The 24,709-nt window shown below is 36.5% G+C and overlaps 2 protein-coding genes across 3 annotated transcripts; one reads left to right on the top strand and one right to left on the bottom strand.

Moving 5' to 3' along the window:
* Window positions 1-1,659: 1,659 nt before the first annotated feature.
* Window positions 1,660-17,387, bottom strand: slc30a4 (solute carrier family 30 member 4). Its single transcript, XM_028437945.1, has 8 exons — window positions 16,880-17,387; window positions 12,769-13,280; window positions 10,652-10,798; window positions 8,850-9,003; window positions 7,952-8,186; window positions 7,618-7,723; window positions 4,557-4,691; window positions 1,660-2,645 (listed from the first exon to the last, which is right to left on the bottom strand). Exons 2-8 carry the CDS (start codon window positions 13,157-13,159, stop codon window positions 2,491-2,493), a joined length of 1,323 nt encoding a protein of 440 aa, XP_028293746.1. The 5' UTR covers window positions 13,160-13,280; window positions 16,880-17,387; the 3' UTR covers window positions 1,660-2,490.
* Window positions 16,978-22,125, top strand: bloc1s6 (biogenesis of lysosomal organelles complex-1, subunit 6, pallidin). Of its 2 annotated transcripts, none has more exons than XM_028437958.1 (6): window positions 16,978-17,113; window positions 17,257-17,360; window positions 18,612-18,771; window positions 19,373-19,460; window positions 19,546-19,632; window positions 20,862-22,125. In XM_028437958.1, the coding sequence occupies exons 2-6, from the start codon at window positions 17,297-17,299 to the stop codon at window positions 20,979-20,981; spliced, it is 519 nt and encodes a 172-aa protein (XP_028293759.1). In that variant the 5' UTR covers window positions 16,978-17,113; window positions 17,257-17,296; the 3' UTR covers window positions 20,982-22,125. The 2 variants fall into 2 exon arrangements, with proteins under 2 accessions (XP_028293759.1, XP_028293767.1); XM_028437966.1 differs by lacking the exon at window positions 20,862-22,125 and adding an exon at window positions 20,646-20,839.
* The last annotated feature ends 2,584 nt before the right edge of the window (window positions 22,126-24,709 follow it).

Raw genomic sequence — 24,709 nt, 5'->3', positions numbered from 1 at the left:
AAACATTTAGGGGATTTATTCTGTGTGTGCTTAACATAATAAATCACCATGGTAACTCACGGTGGTATGTAAAGCCCTGCCTCCTGACCAATCAGTTCTCTTGGAAAATGACTACCCAACTGACAGCTGTTCTTTGGAAATAAAGAATACTGATAGATCGATGCAATCCTTTCCTTTATTTGATTAAATCCTTTGGGAAAAATCTAGATTTACATCTGATGGATAGATCTACAGTCAGCTGATGAAGCCTGTGTCTGTATACGTGGACAAATAAAGTCATTCATTCATTCTTTAATGCATTCATTCATAAAGTGTGGCAGACAGATGACATCAGGAACATACAGCAGTTGCTCTGCCCTGTGAAGTAAGATATAGGCCATATTAAATCAATAATGAATGCAGCCTGTGGGTTTACTGAGTCATCTGAGCCAAACAATGAGAAATGAGGCAGACTGTAATAAAATAAAGGGGCTGTGCATTTATCACCTGATTGATTAATATTGTATAATCTCACGCTTTAAAGCAATAAGGGTAAATGCTGACATGAATGTTAATAATCGGTTCATCGAATCAGAAAATCACATATTAATGGCTCCCGCACTATGATTAAAGTTACCCACCTCTAGCCTATACGCATCAAATATTAAAGTGCATTTTCAGGGTGTAAATATGCTAATTTTTGCCCTGAATCAAATTATAAATCAAGCTGCTTTTATGCATTTGTGATAAGGGATGATTTATAATCTTTATTTGGCACCAGAACTATAACAAAACAAAGATTTTGTATAGTATGTTATCGAATTATATTCAACATTTATTAAAAACAAAAAACAAAAACAGGTTGATTTAAAGAGAATATAATCTAATTACCTAAATTTAATGCATTAACAATAGACTTGTTAGTAAAGGTCCGATATCAGCCAGAAAGCTAATATCGGATTTTTATCTGACTGCATCTAAAATCACCGATATAAGCTCTGTGATACAATTTTCCATTCTAGCACTTCTACTCCAACAAAGTAACCTACTGATAATGACTATTGTTCTCTGTTTGAGTAACATCACTTAATCAAGCCTTTTTTAACATTCCACACTACAAAATAAGTCCTTAAAGTATGTATTGTTCGTGCTGATATCGTATAAATTAATAAATAATCTAAGTTGTGGAGATTCCCAATCATAAGCGAATAGGTCATTATGTCGTTGTCCAAAGAACGTTTTTGGTTGAATGACAATGAACAGGCTGTTAACCGTCATCTACCAGTAAAACAAACATTTGAGCAGGTTGGTTTAGTTTTGTGATAAAGCAGCTTTTGCCTGGAAACCAACACTCCCAATTTCCTTATGTAGTCAATGATTGATAAACCTTTGCTTTATTAACTTTGTTTATTGTTCCAGCTAAGATCAGCCAGTTGTCAGTGATTCCAACACAACTTATAGGTTTTTTGTTTTTTTTAAACAATGACATTTGTAAAATAAACACATTTTAACAATAAATTGTTGCTTTCGTTTTGTGGATCCAACCCACGATGAGTGACGTATGCGTTATTGTTTGATATAAAAGTGCACCATCTGGTGGTGACAGATGATAGTGGCCTACTGGACAAGTTCATTGTGTGCAGGTTTTTTTTGGTCTTAAATAAAGCCAGAGAGACGATAATAAATACAGTTATAATACTTTATTGCAAACAAAAAAATGAAATCAGTTTTTTGAATTTTCAGATTACATTCACAGATGTAAAAAAACAAACAAAAAAAACCCCTCTACAGTTTTTCAGCAGATGTTGATTGAGTGAACACAATCAACATTATATTAATCTTTATATAGTGAAAATACTGCAAACTCACCACAGCGTCTCATATCTGACTGAGTCTCTGTCAGTCATTGAGGACGACATGATGAAGGAAAGTGTTGAATTAAAAAAAGTGAAACAAAGCAAGCATCGGTTACACTTTGATTGTCTGGTGACATATTGAGTGAGATATGTTTCATTAAAATCACTGTTAAAGAGTAGAGTTTTTTTGCCAAATACTGTCAATACAACCTCAACCATATTAGGAAGAAATTCCCGTTCTCTGTGTGGAGGACTACTTTTTATATACAGTTTAATTGTTAATCCAATTAAGGTACAGTTCTATGCCCCGTCATTCTTTGTTAAAACGTTAAATCATTAGTCTTAACAAAAAGTAAAAATATACATCTGATAATTACACTCCAGTTGAAAAATCAAGGCATATAAAACAAAAAAGGTCAAGCTGGAAAAGGCTTTGATGGTGAATTAAGAAACAAAAGCTTTGCAAACATTGATCGGTTCCTGGAGGCTGCAGTGCTGCGTCGTTTACAATGTGCATCAGTTGTTCCTTCCTTCACTCCATCCTTTGGCACTGATATATCCTTAAACACTGTCTTCGGCTGCAGAACACACATGTGACAGGCAGGAATCTGCTGCGTGCCCATTGAGTGAATTCTGGGTAATCAGAGTCTGACCCTCAGGCACTGGGCTGTTGACAGTGCGCACAGGTACGAACAACCGTGGGCCGGTGAGTCTGGACCTGCACCGTGCACCTGCTGAGGCTGTAGGTGTGCAGAAGCAAGTGACGAGCCTTTGCCTGGACCTCCTCCCAATTCTCAGCACTGGAAGAAGCTGTGGAACACAAGCAAAAACCAAGCCTCATTTAACTGGTTTGGCTTCAGGACTATAGGGGTGTGCGCATTGACATGAATCTGACGATACAATAACATTCACAATTTGCAATACGATATAATGACGGGATCAATAATTACAAATTTCAAGTACAAAATGAATCCGTGTACTGTTTGTTTTTTGGTTATTCCGTTTTAAAACCAAATCAAAATAACAAATAAACGGTGTGGTTACTTTGTTTTACTGACTTAAAACCAAGACAAAAAGCAGATGAGCAGCATTTTTCTGTTTGAAAAAAAAAAAAAGTGTGATATTTGGATATTTACGCGGAAAATAGAGCAAGAACTGAATTCCGCTGCAACTGGTTTCCCTCCACACGTCCTGGACCAGGTGTCCTCACACAATAGGACAGTTTTAGGATTTATCTCAGTTTTCTGGTCCTGTTCCTGTTTTTATGCAGTCTGTGGATGTTTCAGTAAAAAGCTGCTTAAGTTTTAGGTTTCGTTTTGTGGTGTAGGCAATCTTAATAGTGTTAAGGTCCAAATAGTATCCAAATAAACTGGTGACTGACTATGGGGTGTGAGGCTGGTGTGAGGAACAATACATGTTAGAACTTCTACAATTTGACACTTTTGCAAAAACAATTACACAGCTTTTTTGAGGACAGTAAAAATATATTTTTTTGGATGTTAAAATACCACTAGACACTATCGGCAGCTGTCAACACAAACGGAAGTTGATCACAAGGAACGAGGAACACCAGTAGATTCATTAAACCTTTAGCGTTTGACTGATGTTGACAATTAAGATATTAAAACATGTCAAAAAAATTTTAATATTTTTGCTCAGGAATAAGCAAAAAAATTTTAATAATTTTTTTGCTTAAAAGTCTCCCATTGATATGATTGGGAATTTCCAGATCGTTTTTAAGATTTAACGGCTTCAACTTTGAACTTCAGCTGTTCAGCCATTCTTCAACAGATTTCAATGATTCAACTTTGAAAATATTCAGCTGTCTGATGGCTAATTCTAGGCTACTGATAATGCTAGGCTAATGCTAGCTAATTCTATTACTAGAATAATGTTAATGCTAGGTTAATACTAATGCTAGGTTTATGCTAATGATAGGCCAATGCTAATTTAATGCTAGCTAATGCAAATGCTAGGTTAATGCTCGTGCTTGTTAATGCTAATGTTAGCTAATGCTAATGCTCAGCTAATGCAAATGCTAAGCTAATGCTATAAACAGTGTTCATGATGCGCGCTAGCATCCTCACTTGCATTTTCTTCAGAAATGCAAATATTCTAGTTGTCATTGTATTTTAGATACGATCAATGGCATTCACCAAATTATGGTGCAAGGAGATTATTGGTTAAAGTACCAAAGTTATGAAACCCAAATTGCAAGAATCATGATAACTTAATCATAACTATAACCGGATTTGCATTTGAGAGCGAAGGGGAATAGGCCGTGATGTCTTGGAAGACAAACACAGCTGTTTAAATGAGAAACACTTCCCTGTAGTTTTGTGAGGCACAAAACAAAAATATTTGTGTGAACTCATAAAACCTTTCCTCTTATAACAACAAGTATCGACACGTCACCCATTGACCACAACCCCCTCTGAGAAAGACAATGGTTTCTTTTCTCAAAGGTCAAAGTCTTGAACACATTCCACGGAGAAACAGATACTGAAGAGTCTAGTAACAAAATATGTTCCGACTTATCTTCAGTAAGTTCATCTCAGTGGTGCTCCACACTGGGAACAGTGCATCTTCACTTTGATACATTATTGGCCTCATACTCAAAAACTTTTGTGTTCACAAACTTGTAAAATGTCACTTTCAGTTACTCATTGGCTTTTCTTTCACAATCACAGATACATTTGGAAAAAAACAAACACTACTCACTGAGCTGCAGATGCACCAGTGCTGCAGTCTTGCCAGCTGTCAGTGCCCAGATGTTCAGTTCGTCGACTGATTGAACATCTTCTAGCTTCAGGAGGTCCTCTGTGATTCGCTGAGTGTCCAGGTGTCGAGGAACAGCTGAAGGAAAGTAGGAGACGACAAACTGAAGTGAGATCTCGGAGCAGGAAGTTTGAGTTTTACACTTTAGTTAGATTTTTAACTCCTGATTTTATGAGAAGGTTCCATCAGGAAACTTTTAATCTTCCCAACATTTACTAGATTTTCAATCCATGGTTAAATAAGAGCAGAAATAGAGACCTTTCTATATACAGTGTGGTTAAGAAAAATAATTTGTTCTGCCCATAGTTACAATATTTACAGCAGAGTGGCAAAATGTAAAACCACTCCAAACACGGGCAAAACAATATTTTAGTACAGGGGTCTTCAATCCTGCTCCTTGAGAAAGACTGTGCTGCATGATTTAAAAGTCTTCCTGCTAAAAACACATCAGATAAATCAAATGTTTACTCATACAGCCCTCTTCCTAATCATTTTCTTCTCTGTTTTTCTGTATTTCAGTAGCAAGAACACAGCCTCACATACAGGTGATGTATTTGCTCATACGGGCTCTCATTTATCATATCAACCATTCGTGCATTTGACCATGTTCACTCAAGCTTCGGTATTTCTCAATTTTGATGTGAGCGTACACTACAATTAGATTCCACATCAGGTCTGAGCTTGTGTACACAAATCTGAGTGTGTGGATTTGTGGTTCAGCACAGCCAAATCTGACTGAGACTGAAAGTAAAATATTTAACAAGTCTCAGCTGTCGTTTAAGCATAAGCAGACATACATTCAGAACAGATCTGAATGGATAATTAAAGAAAATTAAACTAAATAAGTGCTTATAGCAGTGTGACCTAAATAAGCTTATGGCAGTGTGACCAGGTGCCTCATTTATAAAAGTATGCCTAGGTAAGAATACTTCAGCTGGCGTAATTTTTTTTACGACTTATAAGCGAGGGCGCACGTACGACCCACGCCTGCTTCCGTTTTTAAATCACAATAAACTCGAAAGTTCTTGCACGTGAGGAAACACCTTACTCCGCCCATAAAAGGTCCGGTGAACACCCTAAATGAATATTCACTAACACGAATTTCACAGTGGGCCGAGGGGGAAAATTAGCAAAGAAAACAATGCAAGGTGGAAGTATTAATTGTTGAAGTGGACACACGCAGGAGAGCGTATTTTGTTGCACCGGAGCTCAGCCTCACATACAAAAAGCTGGAGGATCATTGGGGAACCCCTCGGTGTTGTAACGGAGGTTGAGGGGGTTAGGGTTATTTCCTTGTTTGAAATAATATAGATGAACAGGTAGTAAAATACCTTTGATACTATACGTAATTCACAATATTTAATTTCAAGTAAAATCATATTTTTCATCAGTCCCAGGGTGTTTACTGGTCGGTGGTGCTGTGGCTGGGGTGACTGGGCCGGGGGCACTGTAGCCTCGTCCGCCTTCCCGCAGCACCTCGTCCTCACGCGGGACCTGGTCCTGCCTATAGATCTCGCTGGTCTTGGAAAATCCTCTCCCCCCAGAGTCTCTTGTGCACCACTTCCTCCAGCAGTGCCAGATAAGCCACTGTGCATCTTTACGCATTGTGAGTGCGTTCCTTTTTATAACAGCTGCAGGTGTTGCAGTCAATTGATCAGCATTTTTGCGCAACGATCATGTGATTATTATTAATGTAAAACTGTATTTGTTGGCGTGCACACGTCACTCACTCCCTGTGGCGTCACTATAATTTTTCCCTCCGTTTTTGCAAATACATCCTTCATATATGATATGTATTGTGAAATGTGCAATGTTTGATTATTTCACACAAATGTATCAATTTCACTGTCTTTAATTTCATTTTTCTCCTGTTGGGGGCGGAGTTTCCCGTTTCTCATGATTTTGTGCGTACGGCAGGGTCAGAGCTGCTGTGGATTTGCTTATAAGTGGTGTACGCTTTCTTTTGTACGTACAGAGCGTTTATAAATGAGGCCCCAGAACTGACCAGGAGAGATTCTGTAATCACGTATCAATTACAGACACCACTTTTTTTGTTTTCCTTTCACAGAACACCTAATAATCAAGGGACAACAGTTAGTCATTTTTAAAGCGTTTCGGTCATTCATTTTTTTTAATGTGATATTTATTGCCTAAAGCGTGGTGACTGAGGCCGATATAAATGTCATATTTCCATGTGTATCTCCAGGATCTCTGCTGAGAAGTTGCTCACAGCGCACACAGGGGGGCAGACTTTACCTGAGTAAAGCCTCAGAAGCTGATCCTCTTCCACAGAGCTTTTAAATGAGCTCCTTTAATTCCAGTTTTCAAACTGTCAAAAGGCACACCTTTGTTTTGCTCCACCTCAGTTGTGAAGATGCTGATTTTCATCTTGGAAAAGCTTCTTTTCTTGTTTGACCTCAGTGGGCGGGGCCACCGAAACAAGAAGGCATAACAAGTTAATGACGATTGAATTCTGGCGCCGCATTTATCAACATCTGATCATTTGTACACTGGGATTGGTCAGATACGAATGTTTCATGAATCACACGCTGGTCCTGTTGTACGACAAAATGTGCACTCAAATTTGCACCCGTTTTAACGCAAGGTTTACAAATGAGGGCCATGGTCTCTGTGGGAATGCATTGAATAGCAGAATAGAAAAACAAAGTGAAAACAAACTTTTCTGAGATTAAAAAACAACTGTTACCATGCGGATGCAGTCAAGGACACTTAATAAAACATCTGGGATTATTGAATAATTGATGCCTCATAGAAACTACAATTACAACAAGACTCATCCTTCAGAACTGTCAAATATTGGATGGATGTGTAAGTAAAGGAATTCAACACATACTCAGGGTATACCAAATTTACAAAATGGATCATTTATTGGTTTATATATGCTGAACATAACGCAACATGATGAATATAAAGACATTTCTGCTAAACTATGGCATCCACATGCACGTACATCCTACTCAACAACATTACACAAGAGACTTACCCTCAAGCACGATGAATATTGTGTCCCGTATGATGCGGAATGTGGTGCAGATAACCAGGACAGAAAAGATGTAGGTACAGATGGGGTCTGCCAACTTTAACTCTGGCTGTGAAGGCAGAAGATTCCTCCGTTAGTTTCTCTTTTTTGGCCTAACATAGAAATATTTCCGTTGTAGATGGCACATTTTTGGATTTTATTGAGAAACTTATTCAACCACATTACTTAGGTGCACCAAAATCCTTGTCCTTACATTCACTTTTTTAAATTTCCTATTTTAAAAATGACGTTGCTTTTATTATCAATAAAATATCTTGGATGAAGCACCGCGGCGTACCTTGAAGCGGACGATGTATGCAGCAATGAGTACCCCGACACTCTGCACGAGATCCCCTACTGCGTGGATGAAGGCGGCTCTTACAGCCAGACTGCCGTGTTGCTTCTGCTGCTGACTGGAACCAGAGGAGTGTGAGCCTGAGGCGGCTGAGGGGCCGTGGGAATGAGCGTGACCGTGGCTGTGGCCGTGGCTGTGGGAGTGGAGGTGCCCGCCTTGGTTTAATAAGAAGCCCATTCTGAAAATAAAAGCATTATTCATTACATCAGGAGTGTCAAACTCATTTTAGTTCAGGGGCCAAATATGGAGCAGTTTCATCTCAAGTGGGCCACAGATTATGCAAGAAAACGTGTAATTTAAACATCACTGTGCCCTAGTTTGCACTTGCACATATACATAAAATGCAAAATATGTAAGAAGCCAATAAATATCCTAGCAATAAGTGACAGATATCAGTTCCAACAGGATCTTCACTTTAACTTTCCTAGATTTGTGACCAAAATCTATTAAATTAAGGAAAATGTGATTTGATAATTTGAGGAAAATTAAAGATTTTGTAAGAAGAGTTTTTTTTTTCAACAGTTTAACATAAATATTAACTGTCGTCATGCAATATAGGAACCAGGAAAACTGTGAGCCCCTGCAAATATTAAGTTTCATTTACACAATGATTCATGTTTGCTCTGTCATTTTCACTTTCTCCTGCGTGCTGGGTTAGTGGGAATGGATGCTCCAAAGGGACGGATTTGGCCCCGGGCCATGAGTTTGACACGTGTGTTACATGAAGGAAAAAGCAGCTTTCTTATGCCTTGGATGACAGTTTCGATTTAAGACCACAGGAAACAACTAATAAAAGCTAATGACGTGTAGTTTCGGCAACACTTTAATACATTTCACTTACATGAGATTAACAGCCACTCCCACAGCTGCAGTGATGAGCATCACATCTCCATCGATGTTGAAGTCTTGGCTCACCGTCCTCTGAACGGCCTCGTACACCAGAAAGGCGGTCAGGATGTAGATGAGCAGCACACTGAGTAGTGTCGACACCACCTCTGATCGGGGAGGGAAATCCCAGTGAGTTGTGTACGTCACACTAACATGTGAACAGAATAGATGCTCTAATTTCTACATGATGAAGGAATTGAGCTACAGTATGGTTTACCAAACCCTTAATGCGAAAAAGAAAAACCCTTACAGCAAAATGTAGAGAAGCGAGTAGAAAAGCAACACCACCATCTTTTCTTCAAAAAATGAATTACATTCATTCAGTTTCTTAAGATCAGTGCTTAGGATATATATATATATATATATATATATATATATATATATATATATATATATATATATATATATATATATATATATATATATATATATATATATATATATACAGTATATACATATATATAAAATGTTTTAGCTTTGATTGAATATTTCACTGATGCAGTGGATATCATGCATTTGTAACACTATAACACTATTTGACACTTTTATTTATTTAATAAAAAATTACAACATTGACCCCAACCTGTAAACCATGGACCTCTGACTCCGGTTTGAAAAAAAAAAAAAAAAAAAAGATATTTCGATAATAAACTAAAGGACTTTGACTGTCATTTTATAAGCAAGCAGGTAGACCTGGGCAATAAATTGAGAGTCAAGATATATCAAAAAAAAAAAAAAAATTGGCAATATAGAAAATATCACCTCTATCTCTATATTTCTATTTCATAGCTTATGTTTTTTAATCAAAATGCTCGATTTAGGAGACGCTGCTTTAGCTACGTCTCAGAACAGCATGAAAAACACAGTTAGATGGATTATTAAGTGTTATAACCTAGACCTTCCCATTAACAAGCCACACTACAGAACTCACTCACACATGCTGTCCCTTTGAGGAGAAAAAGCCAAAGGTGGCACAAATTGCGCAGCTGTTTGTTCATAAATGTGTCAGTGTGGCATTTTGCATTAGTAATTGTCTTTCTGGAAAGATTTTATCGAATTTATCGTATATTGCCATTTCCAGAAAAAATATTGAGATCTAAGTTTTGGTCCATATCGCCCAGCCCTACATGCAGGTCGACCTGCTTTAATGCAGAGTAATTTAATGACACCACAGGAGGGAAATGACTTCAACAAAGCACAATAAAATAATATATAAACTAGAAAATAAACATTAAGTTATGTATAAACAGAGGCTTGCTGCACATAAATATACACAATCAACTTTAATGACAGTAAAGTTAGACTTGCTCAGCTGGTTTATTTCACATCTTCGTCTTTCCGTATCTCCATTTATGACTACTTATTCTACTTCTTCCGGTTTCCTGCCAGTATGTCTAAAGAGATCAAGTTTCCTATTCGATGTTGCAATGCTGATATGATTTGCCCACCTCGTTTTGCATCATTAAATTTTTCCTCACGCTGTTTATTTCATTCCCTTCACTCGAACGGGACGTGCCACATTTTGGGTACTGATTCGGAATCTTGTCACAGTTTAATGTTGTTTTTTGAAGTTTCTTACGACAGAAATGATATGAAAAGCTAGAGCTCACTGGTGTAGAGTGGGTTTAAGTTAGTATTGGGAAAAAAATAAGAAAGAAAAATGTTGCTGGACACAAAATACATTTGTATTAATCAAACCTAGAAATTCATTGTAATTGAGGTGGCTCAAACAGTGGGAATGTTTGCAAAACTCACCGAGGCGGTGAAGCCCGAAGGTGAATCTTTTGGTTGGAGGTTTTGTGGAGAGCCGGAGTGCCAGCAGGGAGAAAACAATTCCTGCCACATCAGCGAGCATGTGCACAGCATCGGTCATTATAGCTAAACTGTTTGATATGTAACCACCTGGAAGCAAACACAGAGTGAAAGGGCAGAATGTCACCATATCATACAGGTCACAAAGAAGTAAGGACATGCTTTCGCTGCACAGTCGCTGGATGTTTATTTTTTTTAATATATATATTTTTGAAGGCATGGCTTTGGTTTAGATTATTATATCTCAATAAATAAAAGCACAATGTGTCTAGAAAGCCAGTAGAGCCAAAGTGTAAAAAGCAGTCAGCAGTGTTTCATTAGAGAAAACAGAAAATGAAAACCCTCCATCTCACATGATACCAATCTGAAAAGAAAGGCTGAAACATGTGCTGACCTCCTGACTCACTAAATGGTCTTTATAACTGTTCCTTCTCCTAGCTTTCTCCATGACTTTGAAACTCATGAACCAAAACATAAAATGTGCTTGCTACAGATAAAAAAAAAAAAAAAAACTGCATCCACAAGTGCTGATGTAACAAAAAACTTGTGTGCTGTGTGCGTGTGTGTATGTGTGCGTGGGGGGAGGTTTAAAAGTTGTGACAACACAATGACTGTAAAGTTTGCGTTTAGTTTCTTTGGAAGCTGGGCGTTATAATAACCAATGATCTATAACTGATCTCCATTTTTAATAAAGAGATAAGGATCACCACTTTCATTCACTTACTAAATGAAAGGAGACAGGGCAGCCCTGACAGGTGAATCTGATGGTTGATGATTCACATGGTTCTGCTGGAGCATTTTGGATCTGTTATGTAACTGCGTTCTAATGATAAATGTTTCTCTCTGCACAATAATAAAGGTACTTTTTCCACTAAAGGGTACCTGTAGTGGAAATGTATGTAGCATAAAATGTGTTAAATACATTACCAATAAACTCTCATATTTCACAAATCACAAGGACAGCCTTCTTCTTCCTCCGTAATATCTCTAAAATCAGTAATATCTTGGCCCAGCGTGATGCTGAAAAACTAATCCATGCATTTGTTACATATAGACTAGATTATTGTAACTCTTTACTGTCAGGATGCCCCAGTAACTCACTAGTCTCCTGTTAATTCAGAATGCTGCAGCTAAAATACAAAGTTATTAACAGGAGAAAGCAAATTTCTCCAGTATTGGCGTCTGTTAGCATACAAAGCTGTACATGATCAAGCTCCTGTATATCTTAGAAACCTGTTAGTGCCCTATCGTCCGGGCAGATCACTCCGCTCTCAGTTTGCTGGTGTTCTGGAAGTGTCTAGAAGTAGAACAGGAGGCAGAGCATTCAGCTACCAGGCTCCTCCCCTTTGGAACCAGCTCACAGTCTTAGTAATGGAGGCTGCTACTCTCTCCACCTTTAAGGCTAAACTCAAAACCTATTTATTTGCTAAAGCGAATACCGTATAATAGCGTTAACCTAACCACTTGGAAAACTGCCACCTCTGAACCTGGTTCCACTGGAGATTTCTTCCTATAAAAGAGGGAGTTTTTTCTTCCCACTGTCGCTAAATGCTTGTTCAAGTGTATCTTGTTGGGTTCTTTCTTTCTCACTATGGACTCTATATTTTGTTAAGCGCTTTAAGATGACTTTGTTGTAATTTGCGCTATATCAATAAAGTTGAATTGAATTCATCTGAATTTGGCAATCTTGAAAACTGTATCTGGATCAAGTTGATCCGATCCAATGTTGCTTTGAAAAACCGGCATAAAAGTAAGACGGATTACCTGATCCTGGGTAGCAAAAAATGGGATTTCCAAATCCGGATAATTTTAATCGAGATTAAATGTTTTGAACAACTGGCCACGTAGAATAGACTCTATTTGGAAACAAATACATGTTTTTGGTTCATGTGTCAAACCTACAAGTCTTGCACTGGGTGATATACTGTATGTACTTCATGTTGTCCTGAAAAGAGTTGACTTTAGTTTCAACCCTTTTACAGGACTTGAGACTGTATGTGTGTGGGTTTGTGGTAAAGTCTGACCAGCAGTAATGAACAGGGTGAATTAACCATGCTTACCTATGATTTCACCCGTCATGAAAAGGAAATACAGTACAGCTGCGATGATTAGCCTCTTCATCACCTTCCTGTGTTTGAGCGCCTCTCTCTTCTTGGTGCAGTTATCACAGGGGTCCATATTAAACCCTGGGCTGCCCAGACTGGAGTCCAACAAAGAGTCATCATCGTCCGCTGCCACCACGGTGTTCACCATCACTCCGTTGGATGGTGCTCCAGCCGAGTAATCCGACATCTCCCCAGACACAACAACCTTGAGCTTGTTGAATTTGGGAGCCTCATCCTCCACCAGCTCGTCGGAGAAGTCGAAGGGAGCGGTGTCGCTCAAATCCCAGTTTCTCCGATCCCTTATGAAAGTGGACCGCACCTTGTTGAAGAGGTTCCCTCCTGACATTTTTAATACTTCTGGGGTCAACGACGTAAAGCCACGTGAGCTCTGCCTGCAGGTTTACAGTCCGTTGAGATAATCATTCACATTTTTATTGGACAGTGGTAGGTTTGCATTTCTACTGCACCTTGGAGGAGAACAAGAGACAGACTATTATTTCTCTCACTTTTGCGGTGAAAAGAAAACTACATGTGTTGGCATTGCAGCAGTATGTAAAACAAAACAAAAGATATTTAGATAAGTGAGTTATACATGTGCAATTTTGAACTTTCAGCAATTGTTACATGAACAGCATAATGAAAAATTATGTCATAACCATGATTGATAACATCTACTCTTCAACAATCATGAAAAAATACATATAATTATTGTTATAATTTGTTTACCATATTTTTTAGCAATGGTAACAGGGCAAAACTCTCCTAAAGATATGTTTGGACAGTAAAAATGAGCAAAGTAGTAAGGATGTCCCGATACAACTTTTTCACTTCCGATATGATACCGATATTGCAGCCTTGCGTATCGGCCGAAACCGATATTGATCCATAACGATATCAGCACAAATCATACATACATTTATTACTTAATTTGTAGTGTGGAATGCTAGAAAAGGCTTGATCAAGTGATGGTACTCAAACAAAGAACAATAGTCAGCAGTAGTGAGTTACTTTGTTGGAGTGTGAACCACAGTGACCTCTGGATAGAAATGTTGGAGCGGAAAATTTTATCGGAGCGCTTATATCGGTGATTTTAGATGCAGGCCGATAAAATCCGATATTCGTTTTCTGGCTGATATTGGACCGATATCCTATATCAATATCGGATCTGGACACCTCCACAAAGTAACCCATTAAAAATGAGCTTGAAACCAAAGCCAAAAATAAATAAATAATTTTCATAATTATCATTATAAGAAATATAAAGCTTTAAAACCTTCCTTGAAGAAAAAAAAAAGTGTGAATCAAGTGACTTCATTAGTCATTAGTCAGGCCTTATTCAGAAATAATTCAGAACATCTTCTAACACTTTTGTTGTGCAATGGGAGCGTATAGTATATAGCCTTTTCTGGTTCGGCATTCCACCCGCCCACATGATTTTAAGTAAAACCAATTGCAAAGGGAACTGAAATACTTTTTTTTTAAACTAAATGTATTGATATTTGCTGCAGCAACGAAATCTAATCCTACAAACTACACGTCTTTCCTGAGCATTCTCTGCAGATTAGAGCAGAGGGTTATTCAGCACAATAATGCATTAATGCTTCTGTGCTGAACTGAGTCACTGTAAGCATGCTGAGACTTATTTGATGGTTATCAGGTGATCTGATGGTTATCGGGTATAGAGATAGAATTTAGGCCCTGTGCCAGTTGTGTCTGATGAGGAGCAGTTTAACCAAAGTTAACAGACAGGAAAGCCGAGTCATCATTCCTAAACTGCCTCCATGAAAACATAATGAATGATTAAGATATTTATTCATTCTAATAAACTGATTAAATAGAGTAATATTTTTTGTCATTAGGGCTGGGCGATATGGACAAAAACTAATATCAATATACGATGTAAATCTCAATATTTTTAATTTAAATGAAGTCTTACCAGAAAGACAATTCTAGGTTTAATTTGCTGATGCAAAATGTCACACAGGCACATTTACTAACACACAGCTGCACAATATATGCCACTTGTGGCTTTTTCTCCTATAAAAGACAGCACGTATGAGTGAGTTCTGTCGTGTGGCTTGTTTAGGGAAAGTTCTGGGTTAGGACGCACTCAGAAATCCATCTAAATGTGCTTTTTAATGCTGTACTGAGAAGTAGTGAAAGCAGCAATTCCTAAAATAAGTATTTTAATACAAAAAAAACTATTAAAAAAATATATGTTTATATCCATATAGGCAAAAATGTTATTCTCTATATTTCCAAAATAGAAAACGAGATGTATCTTGAATCTCGATATATTGCCTGTTTTCATTTGGTCACACTTTTAAAATTCTGCTATTTTAGGTCTATTTAACTCATTGATTTCTGCGTTAATGGGATGTGTGTGCAAAAAAATACAAAGAGTTACCTGCAGATTTCACTACATATTCTAAAAACTTGTGCTATGGAAATTAAAGTCTCTAAATCGACTACAAGTGTGAGTGTGTATGTACTAAGATAAACTGTTAAGTTATATGCCTGAGAAGACAACGATATATTAGGATAAGTGGGTATAGATTATCCAGATCTTCAGACTGACTGGGATAGGTTGGGTTACTTTAATGAGTAATGTAAACAGAGACACAAAAATGATCCCATCAACAGTAGAATAATATTACAGCCAAATGTTTTAATTGTTTCTGAACTATATTCAGGGTATTCTACGGTTTTATCCTGACTACGAAAGACAAAATATTAAAATAAAACAACACAGGATTTCTTTAATATGACACATATTAATAGATGGAACAAAACTAATTCCTCAAACATGATGGTTCTGCAAAGGTACAGTTTGATTTTGGCCAAGTACTATACTACTTTACAGGACCCTGAACAATGTTACTGTAAAGTAGGGGTGAGTATTGGCAAGGATGTTGCAATACGATACAATATTATTGCAATATATCACAATATATTGCAATATATCGTGACATTCTACCCAGTTAATATCAAAATTAAACGTAGAGATTAAAAATAAAGTTTCTGTATATGTTCATCAGAAGATATTGATCATTCAGAGGACAAATTGAGTCAGAACTATTAGTTTCAAAACATCCTATTTCTTATTTATTTTAGCGTTTTTGCACATTTTCACTGAATAAAGGAAAATGCAAAAATATTGCTTAAAATTTTTTTTTAAATAAAAAGAAAATTATTTTTAAATTAAAAAATCGATTTAAAATCGGCACTCAAAAAAATTGCGATATCTCGTGAATTTTTTTTATTTTTTTTTCACATCCCTACTGTAAAACAGTATACAAGTTGAAGGACAAGGATTTGGAATTTCTATGTGACAATTTGATTATATTGGCAAACATTTTATGCATAAATGTACGTACGGTTGCCGTATCAATACACCGATATTCTATCCGTACGCAGCACCCCTCATTGGCCAGTTTAGGTCACGTGATATGTCAGTCATTGGCTTTATGCATGGTCGCCTGACTAAGACAAGCATTACCCTAACCCTAAAAAATTTGGCGATATTGGGTTATAACCGCTACGTACTTGTACTTACGGTAACCGTACAAACAGACACTTTCATTTTCATTATTGATGCCTGATTGTTTTTCTTTTTTGAAAGCTCTATACTGTGATGTCTGTATATGAATGATAAAATACTTGTTTCTCAATAAAGCATTTTTTAAAAAGTAGTATACAAGTTAAATATTTAAAATATAGCCCCAGTGCTTAAAAATACGCAATATTGACTCAAACACATTCATTATGTTTCAAAGTAAGGGAAAGGATCACTGATTGATTAGTGTTAAATTGACATATGTGGTTAAAAATACGCCTTAAGAACGACAGAAGTAGGAACAATGTTTGATAAACATTTATCATAGAGCTTTTAATAGAACATTCAGTAATAATTGGCCTACAGTAGACGATGAAAACTGACTTTGTGGCAGAGCTGCCTGTTTAAAAGCAGCCCTGCTACATATGAGGAGCTAACAGTTAGCTGTCAAGTCATGACAGTGTGAGTAATACAAGCACAGAACTGTGTACAAACAGCAGCAAAGCTCACCTTGACTGTTTTCCAGTGCTGCACAGACTTATGTGGTCCCTTTATAAGATCCTGTCATGGTTAAAGTCGTAAACAGCGGCGGCGTCGCCTTTTTACTCCGGAAGTAGGATTCACTCACAGTGACGTCATGACGCCAAACTCACATGACCGTTGTTTTTCCATCAAGGTTCTTCTTCGCTGGTGTTTTTTTCCCCCTCTTCCTGTGGTTTAACCAACACAGCAAACGCCAAACAGGTAAAACATAATATTAACCGAGAGTTGGTGCTCACTCACACACAGGAATGTTGCTAAAGCTGCTATGTTATGCTAAGCTAGCTTTGACTTCCTCTGCAGAGAGCCTTGTATAATGACAGGTATTTTTTTCTGCGTTTTTACAGGAGCTCAAACCAGCAGGCTGGACCGTCACAGTTTCTGCACATGGAGGTAGATGAGATGGAAGATGAAGCACCTTCATCCCAATGTGAACTTCCACTTAATGAAGGTACTGTACGTCAGCTACTCCCAGTTGTCATGGGCTAGCCATGTGCAACCAGCCGGTCTCATTTTGTGTGGCCTTCAAAGTAAAAGCACAAACGGACTCCAAAAACAACCAAAATGAAGGAGCAATACACAAACTGACAACAATTAAAAATATTTGGGGGAAAATACTCAAAAACAGTGAAAACACCAATAATGACCCATAATACACAAAGCAATAACAAAATACACAAAATGAACAAATACGCACAGAAGGACAGAATATTATATGTGTGTATTCAATGCTCAGGAAGCTCTTTATTCTAAATGCTCACATGAATGTTGATAACGTGACCCTGAGATCTGACAATCACATTTGTTGTTGCCCATAGACAGTCATTGCGGTAAAGAGGGATAATACTACTTTACTTTGTCATTGATAATGAGTAAAGAAATACACCTTAATTTAGTGCCGATATTGAAGTATTTTAAAGCCAATGTATCCACTGATAACTTATATATTGGTCAATACAGTATATGAAATAAGAACATAGATATATGCAAGATATACACTGTACATGGACACAAATTCCAAAAAGCCAAAAGCCACTGATGAATATGAAAAGGCAAACTAAAGCTTCAAAACTAAAGTTGCTCAAAGTTCAAACAGGAAACATGAATAAACCCAAAATGTAACTGTAAACAATGAACTAGTGCACGTCACCCAGTGTTATCATTTTGTGATCATTACTGCAGAATTTACACTCACAAAAGTTAATAGTGAGAAATTATAGCTCGACCGATTAATCAGCAGGGAAGGGCTATTGACACATGTTGATTAATCGGTGATAGCTAAAATCGGTCCCATTATATACCACACACCTGGACACACTGATTGATTTGTGCGGCTTTAGTCCCCATTCAGGAAACAACTTAACCAAGCCAGAGCCAGTTTCCATGGTAACTGAGCTGTGGCAGGTTCCTGTGTGACACCTGAAAGTGATTTCTGGTTTCACTTCCTGTAGTTGTGGTTAAGCTGAGCCCTGGCATTTAAGTCAGTTACCATAGTAACGTAGCCTGTTAAGCTAAGGTGAGCATTGATTGGTTATGATCTCCATAATAAGGAAGTCTTTAAATACAATTCTGAAGTTGCCTTTAATGGATCTGTGAGTATTTATATCACCCTGAGAAATCCAATCCCCACTTCCCTTAAATCAATGCAATCTACACAAAACATTTCACTTTTAGAATGTTCTCTCTTTAAATGACTTTGTAGATGGTCTGTCAGCGCAGCAGGAATCAGCGCCTTCACAGATCTCCGTTCCTGTAGAGAGTGTGTGTGTGGATGGGAGAGCTGTGGACAAACTCACTGAAGGGTTACTTTCTCACTACCTGCCAGACCTGCAGAATTCAAAACGGGCCCTCCAGGAGTTGACGTAAGTGTTCTTTTGTCGTTAAACGACATATTTCACACCACAATAATTCTTGTCATGTTTCCAATCCTGTTAACTTATTCAGTGCCAGTTGTTTAAGAGCATTTTGACTCATTGTTAAAGACCCACAGAATATTTTGTACTATGACAATCTGGAACCAGATTCTGAAAGATTAGAATCTCTGCTTTCATCAGAAAAAATATTTTTTTTTTCTCGCTTGTTTTGTTTTTTCATAATCAGCAGTTGAATAGAGGCACGTTTCACACAAAATGTTGCTTATGGTTTAATAATGCAAGACAAAAACAAATAAAAGCCAGGCAAGTTTTTCTTAACTATATTCTTTATACTTTTTATGTTTTTTTTTTCTATATACTGTATATATATAGACTATTATTGTATTGTCGTATTTTATTTCCTTTGTGTGTGGCCTTCTGTTTTTTTTTTTTCCTCCACTGCAGGATCAATAAAGTCACTGTTAAACAATAAAGTTACTCTACTCTTAAAGTTAAACAACGTGAATGGATGGACCATTTTCTGTTTCACTATTTTTACTCATTTACCTAATTTATTAAAAAAAAAAAATTGCTCTTCTTATCAATCCAGACAAAATCAGGTGATATTGTTGGACACTCTGGACCAAGAAGTGACCAAGTTCAGAGAATGCAACACCCTGTTGGACCTTAACTCCCTGGTGAGGTTTGAAGGGGTTAAACACAATGTTCATCCTGTGCCGTCGCCATGGGTAACGATTTTAAAACAACTCGTACTGTTTTAAGTTTACAGAGGCAAAGCTGTACCACAACAAGCTCATCAACATAAGGAAGGAAATGATCACGCTCCACGAAAAGACGACTAAACTAAAGGTAGGAGTCGATGGCAGGGTTGGGTTTCAATTACAATTAAGTTTTCAAATACCCGTGTTCAATTACAGATTTCAGTGACCGGCATTTTTTCCATTTACAGTTAAATTACATTTATTTTTTTATCTTCAGAAACTCAATAATTATATTCTCAATTAGTAAAGTTCAAATACATTTAATTACAATTTCTGAGCCATTCATCTTGTGTTAGCTTTCTTTTAGCATCTTCTAAGTATAACTAAATCTGCTGTAAAATACACTAAAAACAAATATCTATCATCTAATTTATTTCCTATCAGTTGGTTACCTTGTTAGGCTTCCTAATCAATGAAAATATAGGTTTTAATATTTTTGGTGTGAGCGTCTCAACTTTGTGTCAGTAAACCCCTCAATTTATATGTATATTTTTTAAATGGTAAAATGTGTTAAAGCTTGATATGAAACATATTTTAATAATTGTTAACTACATATGTGTAGAACTGTACATAGAACTGTAACATGGTTCCCCAGTTTTGCGTTAAATTATAACTGCCATTTTTTTCATAGAATTTTCATGGCAATTTAATTTACAAAGTCAATTATTTAAAATCAATGATAATTTAATCATGATTACAACAACAACAAATATTTTTAAATTACACTTATAATTACACCATAATACAAGGTTCCAGTGGATCCTTAAAAAGTCTTAAGTCATTAAATTAATGGATCTAAAAGTAAGGCCTTAATTGTCAATAAAATGTCTTAAATCAATGTTTTAAAAGTCTTAAATTTTAACGCATAATAAGTATGATTTTATGATTGTAAAATAAATGGTAACATTAGTTTAAAAAAATAAAATGAAAATTTACCGTAACATTGTGCAATCATGACAGTAAAACAGTGATGTGGTTGTAGGGACACATTTTATAGATTTCTGGCTGTTTTTGTAGTCATCTTGTGTTTTTTCAGTGATTTTGATTATTTTTGTGTGTATTTTCTTGTCATTTTGTGTGTTTTCTTTACGTCTGCACTAGACACTGGGAAAAAAAAAGTTGTTGGTCTTAAACGGAATTTCAAATGGCAATAAAAAGTCATAAAAAGTCTTGAATTTAATTTGGCTGAAGCTGTAGAAACCCTGTAATTGTAATGAATTATCAATTATAATTGACCCCAACCCTGGAGTTGATGTTCCAGTGGAGATGACGATGCATTTGCATGAACCACACTGAACACGTATCACTCGCCCTCAGAAGCGAGCGCTGAAGCTGCAGCAGCAGAAGCAGAAGGAGGCGCTGGAGAAGGAGCAGCAGAGGGAGAAGGAGCAGGAGAGAGAACGGCAGCTCATCGCCAAACCAGCAAAGAGAACATAGAACAGTCTATAGAAGCATACTGCTAGCTCAGCACAATTAGCCTAATTATTACATATCAGCAAGAATAAACATTACATATCAAACTTCATATCACTTCCAATAGATTTTCAAAGCCTTTTGTGTTTTTGTCTTTGTTTGGTAATCGCCCAGGTGCATCTTTATTTTAACATTTGGATACATTTCTAACATGTACCTGGAACACTGCATCCTCAAAGCTAATTGTTAACCTATTAACATGCTTTTATTTTTGTCCAACTCATTAGTATTCACTATTTTAACATTTGCGCTTTCAAAAAATGGCAAAGCATCACAGCTAATATTGTAATATATGAATATAAATACATTTTCATGAAGCACCAGCAAGTTTAACCATTACAGAAGCTGTTGGAGATTAAATGTAAATATGTTTGGTAACACTTTACTTGAAGCTTTATATGCAAGGCTGACATTAGCATGACTAAAGTGTCATGGAGGCTGTCCTTTAATGTCGTTCGTTACCCTAACAACCCCACTAGATCCCTCCACCTAACCCAAAATATGCCAACATAGCTTCAAAGGTGTCCTAATTTAGTGAACGACACTTAATGACAGCCTTCATGACATCTCATTCATGCTGATGACAGTGTAATGTCAGCCTTATGTATAAAACCTCTATTAAGTGTTGCCATATGTTTTCTTTGCACATACAAGAATGTGAAAAGTGCGTCTGTTTATTCAAAACCTGTGATCGGTTTGTGTAATAGTTTAAAATATGCTGAACTATTACCATGATCTCAACAAACCAAAGATATGGACTAAATTCATCAATTGTTATTTGTTAGTTAATCTTTGACACATGACATACTCCATTGCCCTGGTCACATGGTTTCCTGCTGACAGGCATGAGTCAGAATTCTGCTGTATCAATATTGTAAGTTAGTCAATGTGTTGCCTCTCTGCAGGTGATCGTGTATCGTATAAATTATTTGTTTGATATTGAATGCACAGAAAATGACAATGCATTTCTAGAGTCTAAGAAATTGTTATGCTCCCTCTGCACATTAATAAGCATGTGGTTTGGTTTATTGGACCTTGGATGTTGCTCCTATGCACAAATTCCTGGATTTCCCTGTTTGTACTATTAATAATAAAACAGTTCCTAATATGGTGACTTTTTCATTTCCACTCAACACATTGATTGCACACAGGAGCTCCGTGTGATCTCAAGTAGACCAGAAACAAAAAGGGTTGAATTTAGTAAAATAAATGTACCTCAGTTTATCCTGAATACTGTGGGGGACAAAAACATGACAATTACAAATAAATAAATGCTGAATTAAATGAATAAATAATACATACTTGAATACATAAATAACTGCAATAATGAATACATAATTAAATACATATTTTTTATGTCTTTGTTGCCATATTTTTTATAGTTATTTGCTTTATTATGCATGTTTTTTTTACTATTTATTTATATATTTATGATGTGATATATATATATCACATGTATTTATTTATTTATTCATTCATTCATTTATTTATTTGTAATGATGTCATTTTTGCCCCCATAGAATACATTTAACCAAACACATCAATTCATCTGGATGATTTCAGCAAAGTTTTATTTTCTGTTCTTGCCAATTTGTCCTTTTTTTGTATGTTCTCCTTGAGTGATCAGTAAAGTGCTATAAAAAACAAAAACAAACTGATTAATAAAGTTATAGCATGTTTACTGAACTGGTGAGCGTATTTTAAAACTTATTTTAAGAAATAATGCTTTGTATGGTTTCACACACATTGAAAGTTTAATCAAAACTTTTAAAAAAAGACGTCATATTACTAATGTATTATTGTGTTACTGTAGTTTTAATATTGTCTTGTATAATTGTTTATCAATGGTGCTTAGATTAGTTAGTTACCATTAACCCCAGACACACTAAACAGCCACACACAGAATGCAGTAGAGCCAGCAGAAAACAATATACGTCATTATCATTTGGAACCAAAAAAAAAACCCACATATTTTACAAAAATGTGTAAAGCACAATTAACTTCCTTATTTCCTGGAGAGCTAGATATCCAACACCTATTGTAAAGTTTAGAAAATGGACCAGAGAGATATATTTTCACTTCTGATTCTGGATTAAAGTCTAATAAACCTCTCAGTCCACCAGATGGTAGCAGAGAATAACTAACATATCTCTGCATAGAATCTGCATTAACTGATAGTGATTTTACAACTAAGTTCATGAGAAAATGACCCACTGACAGAGGCATAAATAGTACTGATATGTTAATCTACTCAAGTAGAAGTACTGTTACTTGATTGAAATTGTAACTGTCATTTATAAAACACTCAAGTACAAGTAAAAAGTAGCTCAAATAGTACTCAAAGTAAAAGTTACTAGTTACTTTCACCCTCTACGTTTATTTTTTGGTATCAATTTATCAATTTTGTTTATTTATAGCAGGAGTTATCTTCTGTAGTCGTCTGCACCTGTGCAGCCTGAGTACAAATTCTGCGTGGGGAACCTTCCTGTGTGGAGTTTGCAGGTTCTCCTCGTGTTTGTGTGAATTTTGTTGAGCTTCTTATTATTTAGTCCAAAAACATGTGATTTAGGAGAGGAGCGAGATCCCAGCAGACTAGGTGTTTGTTTATTTATGTATTTTTTATTTTTTTCATTCAAGACATTAAAACACATTTATTTCTTATGTATGGAAGCCCGTTTCTATGGAAGCCCGTTTCCGCCACTAAAAAAAATAAAAAATCTCCAAGGAAAGTCATAATTATGAGTTAGTAAAGTCATAATTATGAGAAAGAAAGTCATAATTATGAGTTAGTAAAGTCATAGTTATGAGTTAGTAAAGTCATAATTATGAGTTAGTAAAGTCATAATTATGAAATAGAAACATTTTTGGTACATCCCATGGCACTGACCAGAAATCTCCATTTGTTGGTCAATAAACTGAGCTACTTCAGCCACATCAGTTTTATCCTTTCGACTCCAGAGCCTCTTTTTGCTTAGTATCTTTTCAAGGGTGCGTTTACTCAGCATATTTCTATGTGAATTTGCAAGCAAACAAAGTATTTCATCATTTGTAAAGCCCCGTCTAAAGTAGTCTTTGATAGTCTTATCAGTCTCTGTGTCAGCTCACCACATGAACAAGCTGCTGTAAATGTGTTGAAGTATCTCATAATTATGACTTTACTAACTCATAATTATGACTTTCTATCTCATAATTATGACTTTCTATCTTATAATTATGACTTTACTAACTCATAATTATGACTTTACTAACTCATAATTATGACTTTCCTTGGTGATTTTTATTTTTATTTATTTTTTTTTTTTTTGGTGGCAGAAACGGGCTTCCATAATATGCTGAATGAAAATGAAATAAATCTTACAACACCCGCCCCTCCATAAAAATGAATGACCACCGTGGCTCAGGTGGTAGAGGGTCGTCTTCTGATCGAGAGGTTGGGGGTTCGATCCCAGTACCTGACTATGTGACGAAGTGTCCTTGGGCAAGACACTGAACCCTAAGTTGCTTCCAGTGGTCGACTAGCGCCTTGCATGGCAGTCCTGTCCCACTGGTGTGTGAATGTGAGAGTGAATGGGTGAATGAGCTGATATGTAAAGCGCTTTGAGACTGCTTCAGTGTGGGGATAAAGAGCTATATAAATCAAGTCCATTTACCAATAAACAAAGGCAAACAGCAAAGCAGTCATTGTTGTTTGT

The sequence above is a fragment of the Gouania willdenowi genome, chromosome 3 (genome assembly GCF_900634775.1).
Source record: "Gouania willdenowi chromosome 3, fGouWil2.1, whole genome shotgun sequence".
NCBI lineage: Eukaryota > Metazoa > Chordata > Actinopteri > Blenniiformes > Gobiesocidae > Gouania > Gouania willdenowi.
This window is presented reverse-complemented; position numbering and strand designations above follow the sequence as displayed.

Excerpts from the sequence above, each read along its gene's own strand:
- slc30a4 (XM_028437945.1), bottom strand. The coding sequence starts at position 13,159 with ATGTCAGGAGGGAACCTCTTCAACAAGGTGCGGTCCACTTTCATAAGG. Across the intron at positions 10,799-12,768 it reads CATGACGGGTGAAATCATAG|GTGGTTACATATCAAACAGT; the intron begins GTAAGCATGGTT and ends GTTTGCTTCCAG. Across the intron at positions 8,187-8,849 it reads GGAGTGGCTGTTAATCTCAT|AATGGGCTTCTTATTAAACC; the intron begins GTAAGTGAAATG and ends TTTTATTTTCAG.
- bloc1s6 (XM_028437958.1), top strand. The coding sequence starts at position 17,297 with ATGGAGGTAGATGAGATGGAAGATGAAGCACCTTCATCCCAATGTGAA. Across the intron at positions 18,772-19,372 it reads CGGGCCCTCCAGGAGTTGAC|ACAAAATCAGGTGATATTGT; the intron begins GTAAGTGTTCTT and ends TTATCAATCCAG. Across the intron at positions 19,461-19,545 it reads TGTTGGACCTTAACTCCCTG|TTTACAGAGGCAAAGCTGTA; the intron begins GTGAGGTTTGAA and ends TACTGTTTTAAG.